Source organism: Athene cunicularia, assembly GCF_003259725.1.
Source record: "Athene cunicularia isolate RWA chromosome 2 unlocalized genomic scaffold, athCun1 chr2_part1, whole genome shotgun sequence".
Classification (NCBI taxonomy): domain Eukaryota; kingdom Metazoa; phylum Chordata; class Aves; order Strigiformes; family Strigidae; genus Athene; species Athene cunicularia.
The window spans coordinates 48,551,774-48,564,492 of record NW_020799095.1 but is presented as its reverse complement, the minus strand read 5'-3'; the positions used below and the strand labels follow the sequence as shown (position 1 = coordinate 48,564,492).

At 43.6% G+C, this 12,719-nt stretch overlaps 1 protein-coding gene across 2 annotated transcripts in view; it reads left to right on the top strand.

Annotated features, from left to right (window-relative positions):
• CRHR2 (corticotropin releasing hormone receptor 2) overlaps positions 1-5,515 on the top strand; it is a 109,028-nt gene extending 103,513 nt beyond the window's left edge. For both annotated transcript variants that reach the window (XM_026841612.1, XM_026841613.1), the window contains one exon: positions 4,118-5,515. In XM_026841612.1, the coding sequence (XP_026697413.1) occupies positions 4,118-4,258 (141 nt within the window). In that variant the 3' untranslated portion in view covers positions 4,259-5,515. The remainder of the gene's footprint in view (positions 1-4,117) is intronic.
• Positions 5,516-12,719: the final 7,204 nt, after the last annotated feature.

Genomic DNA, 12,719 nt, shown 5'->3' with positions numbered 1-12,719 from the left:
GTTACTTACATCATTTGCCTTAGGTGCCCAACATTTAGCTGAGCTAGTTTTGTACTCAGAGGAGCAAAATGGAGCAAGGACGTTTTCATTCTGCATATCTAAGTCACTTTCTTAGGGGGATCATATAATTTTCTCCATTTTCTATGTTGAAACATGAAATAATTGGCCAAGACTAGGTATCAAGCTTTCAGATGAGAGGCATCCCACCCTAGCATGTATTCTGGCACATGTATTTGCCTTTGGGTGTGTATTATAGTGTAGTATATGCACCCTCAAATCCAGAACCAGGAATAATTATCCCTTGGCCACTCCACGTAGAGCTGTGATAGGTTTGCAAACATTGGGCATCCAGGAAGGTGCAACACTATGACACATCTTCCTTCCACCATTTCTCGTGTTTTAATAGGAGGATCCAGTGAGACAGTGAGGTCAATTTGAAGGTACAGTGAAAGTCAGCAGTCCAGGCTGGCTTCTACTGTAGTAGTGTATGGCTGAGTCAGCCCATCCTGACTCTGGCTAATATAACTATCTCATTTAACTCATTGTGTAAACTGACCAAACCTCATCTTGAAACTAGTGGAGGCATGTTGTATTTACCACTTCATAATGAGAGGCTCTTCCAGAAATCACCTGTACTGTGTTTAACCACATTATTCTCATTCTCATCTCAGATTCATTCATGATGATCATGCTTCTCCTGGCAGTGTTGTCTTCTAACTTCAATCCTTCTTTCACTTGGTTGTTCACTCTTCCATTCCTCCATGCAAGCAATGCTGGCCCCTTACAGCCTTTACTTTTCAAGGGTCTGCATCTACTTGTCTTAAGCACCAGATGAAACAGCACAGATCACACAGTCAAGTTAAAAAACAGAGAAAGAGATCCTCAGGTCTGTTTTGCCCAGTCTGCACCTTCTAGAAGGGCTCTGATAGAAAAACAAGATTTCCAGCTTCAAGATTCCCCTAACAAGGCACCAAAGAGGGCAATTGCAAAACTGTTTTCCAAGTTGATCCTCACAAACCTGTAATGAGGTGTATTTGATGGACAAAGCTGGTGATGAGAAATGATTGTTAGGTGCCAGGCCACAGTATTGCAGAGTTTCTAGGTAGTAGTGCTACAAACTATGGGTCTGTTTAAGTCCCTGAAGTCTCACCAAGAAATGGTAGGATTGAAACCATCTGAGAGAAGGAGTGCAGATCCCTCCTTGCCATGTCCTCCTTATGAACTGTTGTATGTTTTAATCATCAGGCCATCATTCCTAGAACACTTAATACAGAGTGTGTGGTTTGGGTGGGAAATACCTCTGCTCATCAACTCATTTGAGCACCCATCAGACAGCTTGTTGGAGCTGGTATGAAGTGGGGTTGGGGAGTGTGTGTTCCTCGTGTTTTGAGTAGACTACACTGCACCTAAAGACAGGCACCAAGCTTTAAATGAAATGGAGAAAAGCAGTGGCTGTTCAGCTTTGGATAATTTGTTTCAACACCATCTTGTCTGCAGTCCCAGTGGTGATTATAGATACACCCAGGAAGGCTTTGGTCTACCTCACTCAGGTACTGATAGCTGAGAAGCTGTATCAGCATGGGTTTCACACAGACTGTGCAAAGTCATCCCAGGCCTTGTACAGTTGCCATGGTAACTGATCCATGTTGAGGTCTACTCTACATCAACATCACTGTGATTAATGCCCAGGCTTTAGCCTGCGGTGGTAAAATGGGGATAAGAGCACTCTTTTACTTTTGAGGGATGCAGTAAACATAAGTGCATTAAAGACTGAAAAATTTTCAGGGTAAGATATCAATATTATCTAAATATAGCTAAATTTATAATCCAGATATCTAAAACAGAGCTAGTTGTCTAGACTGACTTTATAACTAATGAAAGGAAATAATATATATTTTTCATCTGACCACAGTATCTGGCCTACTTTGGACATCTGCTTTAGGAGGAGATGAATCATACCTTTTGACAATACTGACTGGTTCTCTCCTGGTCAGGAAGAGAGGTATAGGTCAATAGCTGAACTGTAACATCGACATTATATTATTTATAAACCTGCCTTCTAAACAAATATGGCAAAGGAGGCCATATCTTGATACAGAGGTTGTATATAAAAATACTCTTTTTTCGAAGTTGATTGGATTTCAGGTTGGCAGCAGAATGTCAACATCCTTTCCAAGTGTCATGAGTACAGTTACCCATTGACTGTCCAAGAAGCTGGGCCCAAATTCATCTCACCTGATTTTATAGTCTTACCTAGCCACCTAGGTTAGCGGTGTGAATTGCTCTTGTCTCTACAGTAAACAGAGGTCAACAAGAATATCTAGAAATTGGTCTAAATGTTTCATTCCAAGTTCTGACTTTGAATATTCTGTGCCAGTGATTTGGCAGGAATTGGTTACAGTCAATATTATCACAGAATCACAGAATCGTCTAGGTTGAAAAAGACCTCGAAGATCATCCAGTCCAACCATTAACCTAACACTGACAGTTCCCAACTACACCACATCCCTCAGCACTATGTCGACCCGACTCTTAAACACCTCCAGGGATGGGGACTCCACCACTGCCCTGGGCAGCCCATTCCAATGCCTAACAACCCCTTCTGGAAAGAAATGCTTCCTAATATCCAGTCTAAACCTTCCCTGGTGCAATTTGAGGCCATTACCTCTTGTCCTATCACTTATTACTTCATTAGACTCATCCCCAGCTCTCTGCAGCCTCCTTTCAGGGAGCTGTAGAGGGCGATGAGGTCTCCCCTCAGCCTCCTCTCCTCCAGAATAAACCCAGTTCCCTCAGCTGCTCCCCGTACAACCTGTGCTCCAGACCCTGCACCAGCTCCGTTGCCCTTCTCTGGACACACTCGAGTCATTCAATGTCCTTTTTGTAGTGAGGGGCCCAAAACTGAACACAGGAATCGAGGGGCGGCCTCACCAGTGCCGAGTACAGGGGTCAGATCCCTTCCCTGTCCCTGCTGGCCACGCTATTGCTGACACAAGCCAGGATGCCATTGGCCTTCTTGGCCCCCTGGGCACACTGCTGGCTCCTGTTCAGCTGGCTGTCAATCAGCACCCCCAGGTCCCTCTCTGACTGGCAGCTCTCCAGCCACTTCTCCCCAAGCCTGTAGCGCTGCTGGGGGTTGTTGTGGCCCAAGGGCAGCCCCCGGCATTTGCCCTTATGGAAACTCCCCCAGTTGGCCTCAGCCCATGGCTCCAGCCTGTCCAGGTCTCTCTGCAGAGCCTCCCTACCCTCGAGCAGATAAACACTCCCACCCAACTTGGTGTCACCTGCAAACTGACTGAGGGTGCACTCGATCCCCTCATCTAGATCATCAGTAAAGATGTTAAACAGGATTGGCCCCAAAACTGAGCCCTGGAGGACACCACTCACGACTGGCCGCCAACTGGATTTAACTCTGTTCACAACTCTATGGACCTGGCCATCTAACTAGCGAATGTTAGGAGTATCTCAAGCCTTCCTTCCCATTATGTTTGAGGCTAGGATTCCTATTACCTGCCTTTCACTTGCTTGTATACATATATATTTGAGCTAGAGTTCCTGGGCTCTCTCTATGGTTCATGCAAAAAATAAGTTCAAGATTCATCTGGCCTATTTGTAAGCATCTGTTTGAGGATGACCTGTTGAGTGTAGCATAGCTCTCCACTGCCTATAGAAGCTGTTCACAGGGATTAGGTCAGGTGTGTCTGGATTGTAGACACCAATATTTAGTTATATGATCTGTGTTTCTTCATATAAAAGGGAAGCAGGGACAACTATAGCCCCTGTGACAGGTCTCTCTAAGACCTCCATCAGGTGCATCCATCTTGAAGGCTTGATTCAGTTGCAGTATATTTGGCATTTATTGCCATTTGAAATGCTCTGAGGTATTTAAGACAGATATAAGACATGAGATATGTGAAACCCATGCTTTACCCAGAGAGAAATAGCTAGAAGCATCTCCCAGGAGAATATCAAGCAAAATAGATGCCCATGACATCCAACAGCTGAATCAAGCCCTGTATGTTTCAGTGGCTTCATTTGTTTCAGTGCTCTCTAGTGTCCCTTTACAGAGGACACCTGAGTATTCCAAGTGTTCATGTTCTTCTTTTTTTTTCACCAGGTCCGTTCTGCTGCCAGGAAAAGATGGCACCGCTGGCAAGACCATCACTCCCTCCGAGTGCGGGTGGCACGTGCCATGTCTATCCCCACCTCTCCAACACGAATCAGCTTCCATAGCATCAAACAGACGGCAGCCGTGTGACATGCCCCACACATACACGCACCACTTGGTGGCCTTCAGGGTTCTTCTTTCTTCACTCCCCCCAAGCTCCTTTCTTCAAACTTTCTTCCTTTATTCTGCACTGCTCTCTTTCGCAATGAGGTGCCCATGATATTTTTGTGGACTCTTATCTCCCATATTTGTGATGCTGCTTAAAGGCAACCAGGCAGAAGCCTCTTGGAATAAGTTGTGGTGAAACAGATTCAAAGAAGGAGGAGATTCAACACTGACTGCACCTTGTGGAAGTTCACAACACAAAGTCTAATACAGCACACCGGCAGGAACAATCAATTTTTTTTCTCCTTTTTTTTGTTTTTCCCTTCCATATTGTGGTGAACAAAGACTATTTTTAACATATTGCCCATTTCACCCTGTACATTTTTTCCCAATTATTTCAACAGTTTGGTGTATAGGTAGCCCATCTCTTTCTTGTTTCTTTGTACAAATTACTTCTGTGCAGAACTGTCATTTGGGAACCTGTGGCAGCAAGAAAAATTGCATCTGAAAGATGGTGTGAAAAATCTGAAGTTATCTACCTTCCCCACTTCTCTCTTTGATAGACTGGAAGTTGGCCAGGGTGTCTTTGGACTGGTTAACACAGGGTACTTTGCCTTGCAAGAACCATGCCATCTTCATACACAAAATTTTGAAAAGGACTGCAATATCTCTAGATAGCTCTGTAAAATCTCCTCATTCCTCTTAGCCCCATGCTTTCGACACAATGTAAGTAGCTTTTGGAAAGTCTTTGTTTTTTTTCAGCTAAGAGGATTGGGGTGGGGAAAAACAACTGAACATGTTTTCTAGGTTTAAAAATGTAAAAGGGAAGCACTGTAAAAATAATGAGAACAGGATGATTATGAAGTTAGTGCTACATGCTGCACAAAGATTATATATTGAGCATTTTGAACTAGAGCAGATGTATCTACTAGGCTTTTTATGTGATGTTCAAAAATACTGTATATTTTCAATAATAAACACTACTCTGGGTTGGTTTCAATAAAACCAGACATCATTTTCTTTACTCTGGAAAGGAAGAGTATACCTATCTACAACTATCACCTAAGAGTGGTTTTGTATGTAAGATCTGGGAAAGAAATCCTGTTTGATAATGAAAAACAATACAAAGAAAAACCTCATAATAAAATACAAGCAAGAAGGCATTTGAATGCAAGATGAACTGCCTCCCTTCTCAGCTCATGGTGTTACACTGGATCTCTGTCCCTCTGCACTCCCCATTGGGCTTTGCAACAGCAGAAATTAAAAAACGAGTTGTGTAATACATTCTCCATCATCTGTATCTCACCAGCGTTGGAGTAATTTGCTCTTTACACTTCAGCATACTTATTCCAAATTTTCCTCACGTATTTTAGAGTACTTTCCAGCACAAAGTGGATGTAAATCTCCAGATTTAAATTGGTTTTCCTCTAGTTTTAAGGACTATACAAGGCTGAAAATATCTTGGAAGACACTGATGTTAATCCCCTGGTTTTGCAGGCATCCTGTCCTCACAGCTTGATCCCATTTAACTTTGAGCTGATTGGCAATGTGTAGCAAATTTAAATTAACAAATTAAAGTTTTGTAACTTTTCCCTTTCCATACTCTCATTTGGATTCATGTGCCTCAGTGAGATAATTAAGGGAGGAGGGAGAAGGGAGATTTGAGATTCTGTCTAGTTAGACCTATCATCTGTGCCAAAGAGGAGGAGAAGGGAAGAGTCTTCACATAGCCTTCTATGTGGCATGCCAGCTAGCATGATAAATCCCCATGTGGCAGAGATACAGATAACACTGGAAATGTGCCTGCCTGTGCCACTCACTGCTGTCAGTGCCCCGCCTTCTGCAAAGTGATGCAAACCATCTTCATGGTAGCTGGGAAACAACAGTCTCTGATGAGAGAGGACTGTGTCAGTGCTTTTATTCACTGCATGCATCACAATAGTGATGCACAACCTCCTGGCATTTTGTGTTTGAGGGTACAGATATATCTACAGATTAGAAATATGTGGGTTGAGAACCTCTGTTTGCTCTGCCTCTAGGCCAGTCTGGGATGGAAAAGGGATTTGCAGTGCCACAGATCCTGTCAGAAATTGCAGGTTACTGTTGCTACCAGAAGTGTATTTTCACAAAAAATAAAATCCTTTTCCAATCAGTATTTGTCCAAAGCAGAGATTTTTAGTCCTTCCAGCACCAGACCTTGTTCCAAGCCAGCATGGTGGATATACAGCATTAATGGAATACTGCTTATGTTAATTTTGAAGAGATTGCTATGCTAACATATACACTACCTCTACTTTTGCCATGGAAGGTTTCTGAAGTCTGTCATGCCTGAGGTACTGACAGCCACGGCCCATTTTCTCTAGAGGACTGTGTTGAAAATTTGAATTTCTACCATCAGCCTTTTAAGAGCAAGATTTCAAACCATCCCCAGAAAAGCAATAAAAAATTTTTTTGAGGGTGGCTTTTTTTTTTTTTTTCCCCTTCTCAGAGAGTGCAGAGCAGGGGGGAATGATGGAGATAGACAGGTGTGTAACTGAACACAGCATATCTGGAGGGGGGGGGGACACACATAATGCCAGGATTTGAGAAAAAAAAGGCAGGGTCTAGGTTGTATCAGGTGAAGTCCTAGAGGGTGACTGATTTGTGGCAGCTAGTGCAAAGGAAATATCATTTATACCAGCTGAGAGTTTCCTGTCTGAAATTGAATACATGGGGCTCCACCCAAAGCTCTTTATATGATAGCCAGTGAGCTCTATCTTTTCTGCACATGGCTGCCCTGTAGACAACCTGTGATTAGTTTGTAGGCTGTCTAACCTTTCAGTGGGCACCAAACCCTCCTGGTCAGCAACAAGAAGTGGAGTATCTGTGTCCTGGAGTTCATGTTCTGGATTCTCCAGAGCTACAAGCTCAGGCACATGATTTGTGGTGTCTCTGTATTTGTAAGGTGATCACCATCAGTCTATTTTCTAGGCATATGTTTCAGGTCTCTCAAATGACTCTTACTGGTGTCAGTAGAATTGGTGTCAGGCTCATATCTGCCCTCCCAGTTTCCCTTTCTGGTTCTCAATAAAGAGGCAGTTCCTGTCTTTCCCTTTCTCCCCTCCACAACAAGGACAAAGAGACCATAGGGCAGTCAAGATCCCCTGATGCAAGCTGCCATAGAAATGGGGAGTGGAAAATAGTCTCCATGGAAATAATGCTTTGAAGGCTGTTTCTCTCCCCCAATCTGTCAACTGATCAATATTATATTATTGCTTCATTAAGTTCACCTGTCTGTTTGTGTCCTTTAAGTGCAGTAAGATCCTACTCAATATGAGTCAGTATAGCCCATGTTAACTGTGAAACCAACCCGCCCTTCACATTTCAGTGCGGAAGAGCTAGGATTCATCCTGCCTTTTCCTCACCACCATGGATATGCACCCAGCTCTGAAGCACAAGTGCAATGAAGCAAGACAGCAACTCATTCACTGGACTGGTTTCTTTCCCCTGTAGTGGGGTATTTTCTTTTTAATAGACACAAAGCACAGCTTTGTGAGCACAGCTGTATCTGCCCTTGGAGTGCTTAACCAGAGTGACTCACTATTATCCTTGTGCTGTGAAGCTTGCCCTTTGTCAGATAAGACTTTGATAGTACTGTAGGGAAGGGATCATCTTAAGCCATGTGTGTCTCCATGATACCTAGCACCATATAGTTCTCAGCTATGACTCAGGGGCAGTATAAATAACCAGGGTGAGTGTTGCTGGAAGGGGGTACTTGTCCTGTAGGTGCAGTAAAACTATGATCTAAGAACAAAATACTACTCTGCCAAAGACCATTCTAGTGGGACTTACTTGACTTTATGCACCTCTTCACAAGTCTCACCTGGAGCTAGTTCCTTCTGTGATTACTGGAGAACTGCTCAATACAGTCAATAGCATCCAAGCTATGAATCATTTGATCCTAAGGTAAATGTCTACTATAGGGCAGGGGAATTGTACCCAACACCTATTTTGTCTCATGACTGTAAAGACCACCTGAGTTACTGGCTTTTGTAGAGACAGACACAGTGCAAAGTTCAGTAGCCTGACTTCCACACCAGTGACATGGACTGGGATATTGTAGCCAACAAGCAATAAGGGGGTGTAACAAGTCTTTTTTGTTCTCTTCACAACAACTAAGTAGTCCAGGTACCAAAACTGGAATTGAAGTATTTCCAGATCTGTCTAGCCCTGATCTAGATGGTGTTAGCTATGTATATTTCTAGTCCCATGGTGTGGAAATTAGTCTTATCTAGACCTTGTGAATTGGACAACCAAATTTTTGAATGACTGTGGTGTAATCCATATACATGACCTCAGATCGACATTGTCCAGATCAAATCCAGATGTCTAGCAGGTCCTAGTAGAAAAAAAATTGGCAGGTGAAGGAGTGAGCTAATGTCTCTGGCAATAGCATTCAACTGCAGAGTTTGCTTTTCAAAGGTCTTTAAAGCTTAGAGTCATTGACCTCACTGTAAACCACTGGAATATGTCAATTCCAGGGCACCAACCTTGTACCAGTGTTTTCAGGACTATTTCTGGGATGCTCTGTTTTCACTCACAATAAATATTCACTAAATATTTAAGATCAGTAAATAGATGAAGACACCTAAATTTGGTCTCTGTCTCAGTAGGCCAGGTGTCTGATCTCCCATTACACTTGGTGCATACCTAAGCAAATTGTGCAGTGAAGTCTGCAGAGCTTCTTAGCTGGCCTTCAGGAGGCAACTGCTTCAGAAGGAGCTCTTGACCTGGATGGAATACATCTCTCAGCCTTGCTGAGGGCTTGATTCAGTTGCATAAAAATAGGTTTCTAGTATCATTTCAGGTGCCCCAGGAATTCCATCTGCCTTCTTGTTGTCGGTCCAGAAAATCAACTGTATGGCCTGTGCAGATGCCCCACCTTGTCTAAGCTCTTTCACATAGAAATAGACACTTATGCATTTCTTGTACACTTGAACACTTACTCAGCTACATCTCTTATCTTCCCCTAGGGAGAAATCAAATTGGACAGGGTCAAGTCAGCTAATCCAGGATCCTGCAAATAAGCCTCTAATCGCTGCAGACAGAGTGTAGGGAGACCTACCTAGCCAAGGAAGCTAGGAGGAACTATGATATTTTTTAATTCTAGCAATGAGTTTGATGCAAAGTGCACTGAAGCCAGTAAGGTTTGCACTGCCTAAAGAAATGAGGCTACGAGGTGTTCTCTCCTTCCTCTGCTATTAGGCATTGTTCAGGGGTAAAAATATGATACTATTTGTTTTATTAGTGCCTAAGGTTCCTGGGTTTCTACAGTGAGGAACTCCCACCTCTGATGCCAAATTTGCCAAGTTAGACCTGGCTTCTTATCTCATTTTCAGCTACATCTTCACAGACTGGAGTCATGTCTCTGGGACAGAAGTCTCCTCCCTGCCTTCCACACCAGCCATGTCCTGCACTGGTGTTTGGCCTCCAATGGCACTGTCCATTTCCAAGGACCAGAGTGGCTGTGAGTGATTTTCATGCTGTCTTTTAATAGTGACTTAATGATTTGATGATCATTCAGGATACCTGTGAGCAGAGCTACTGACATGATCCACGGATATCTTGGACAGCAAAGAGGAGTCCCCTTGGCTACATGTACCCTCTCAGGAAGATGAGAATCAACTGGCTGAGGAACAACCTTGTGGAAAAGTACGGCAGATGGTGACATGAACACAAGCCAGCCATGTACCCTGTCAGCAAAAGCAGCTAACAGCAGCCTGGACTGTTTTAAGGGAAGTGATTATTCTCCTTTAATTTGCACTCTTTAGACCACAGTTTGGGCTCCTACAGTGTAAGAAGACTGATAAATCAGGGCAAGGTCAGCTGTGGTCACCAAGATGCTCAGCTCTGGAGCACTTGCCATGTGCAGAGAGGCTAAAGGCGCTGGTTCAGTATGGGGAAGAGAAGGTTTTGAGGGCACCTAATAACAGCCTGCCAGGATTTACAAGAAGGTTTCTGAGATGACAGACCCAGGCCTTTCACAATGGTAGGTGGCATGAGGACAAGAGACAACAGTTGTTAAATTGAACAAGAAAGGGTTAGATCAGATATAAAGTTTTTCCTCAAGACAACAGTCAAGCAATGGTCCTGAGGATGTGCAATCTCCATCTCCAGAGATTTTCAAGACCCAGCTGGATAAAGCCCTCAGCAACCTGGTCTGCGATCATAGCTGAGCCTGTTGTGAACAGGAGATTGGACCAGAGACCTCCTGAGGTCACTTACAACCTGAATTATCCTGTCATCCTAGTAGTAACATAGTCAGTCATTCAATTAACACTACAAAAGAATGAACACAAGTGTTTTGAAAATGTGGGGGTTTTAACTGCATCTCAGGCATCCTGAAAACATTCTGGTATCCCCTGTCTTCAGAAGAAGCTTCTTCATTTGCTTTCTCCTGCAAGGGTGCAGAGATGAATAAACAACTCATTAGGCAAAACTATCTCCTTTACATTGGGATGCCTTTTAAAGCCCCATGTCTCTTTCAACAAAATAATCATTCACAGCACTGATCTGGGATGATTCATATGTGACTTTTGGATCAGCAGGAAAAGTCTCCGCTATGCCAGGAAAATGACTGTGGATATGATGACTGACAACCTCGGGGAGGTGGGGGGGGGGGGGGGGGTGCTTATATACCAGTGTATGCAAATGTATGTACATGTCCAATTGCAAGTGTGTGTCTGTATGTGTCAAGAAAGCTGGTCAAGTTATTTTTGATTTATAGTATATTATGTACAAAGAAAACAAGGCTTCTTATTTTCAGTGAATCATTATGGAAATGAACATCCATGAACACTTAAGTACTTGAAACAGAGTTCATAAGAGCTCTTCCAGGAAAATGTTTGCAGTGCTGAGTGTTGCAGATAATGCATGTGCCAATTGGCATCCAAGAACTAGTATAACCTTACTTTGGATCTGGACATATTGCTTCCTTCTGACACTATTTAAATTTTTTCACCCTCCTCCTTTGCAATAAATCCCCAGTCCCAGCTTGAAGTGGAGACGACACATTGCCTCATCGCATCCTGACTATTCCCTGGGGGAGTCAGTGATGCTGCACTGGAGTTCCTTGGATGTAGGGATGTCAGCTTAGGGACTGGGTTTGATACAGAGGAATCACTATGGAGACTTGTATCAGATGGTAAATTCCATTTTAAATGCTTGGTTTCGTATCCTTCACTGTCAGCTTTTGCTTCCAGTCTGAGCTCCAAGCCCCAGGAGATACCAGTAAAAATCCCCTGCATCTGTCATAGAGGGTCATTAAGCACTAGTATCAATCATTCAAGTGGAGAACATGTGGACAATGCTGGCCATCAGAGCACAGTAGCACAGTTTTCAAAGCTAAAATGTCAAAGCACAAGGAAAGAACATAATGAAGATTTCCCATTCCTAACAGTCACCTGGAAAACCTAGCATCAGTCTATTGAAGGACGAGGAAGAGGGAGACATGAGACAAAGACTACCTGTATGCTGGAGGAAGGGAGGATGTGTCTCCAGGGCATAGAGGTCAGTCTGGCTTAAGGACCAGAGGGAGAAAAAGAGAACTTATCTCCATGGTCAGGTGGAGGTCCAATTTCAAGTGAAGGTGACAAGGATGAACACAGAAAATAGTCAATGTCCCCTGGAGAACTCTTCCCAAAGTGGGGAAAAGCTCAAGGGACTCCAAGGAGAGGCTATGCCAAGGCTTCTCCTCAGAATAAGGACAGTTCTTGCTAACTCTTTAATGCAGCATCCTGAGGTGAGCAAATATGAGAAAGAAGATTTTGGACATCTTTTTAAAGCCTCACACCTGAACAAGAATTCAACTCATTGAAGTTCCCATATCTCCCTAAAAGATTTTCTTTCCTGCCACACCTGGAGAGGATGTAAACAATTCCCTCTTAACCCCTTTTTCACTATGAACATCTTAGCACTACTAACAGGGCTATGCCTTGGATTATTTCCTATGTGTCTCCCATTTAATAGATAGGCCTTGTAGCAGGCTATTCTGGGGATGGATCATCAGTCACTTTAGGCTGAGACAAATGGTGCTGTTTTCCTAGCCACCCCTTGACTCACAGAAAGATTTCCTTACAGAGTGTTAAGCACTTTGCTGTCCCCAATAGCAAGTATTCAGCTGCAGTGTGCACAAAGATGGATATGTGCGTGGAGCCTTGAAGGGAAGAGGAGTTTGGAGTGCATGAGGTCTGAGCTGGCTGGAGGGCAGGAGCAGCACAGCCCTGAACCCATGGTAGACAGTACATAGCTATGACTTCCAGCAGTGCTCATGACCTTGCCTACATATCACACCATTGGTAATGTGCTCTGCAGTGCAAGGAAGTGATGTGTACAAGTGGTGTATTTTGATGCTGGGGCTGAGTCACTCAGAACAGTGTGGAGCAGGAAGCCAGGCAGATGGGAGTTG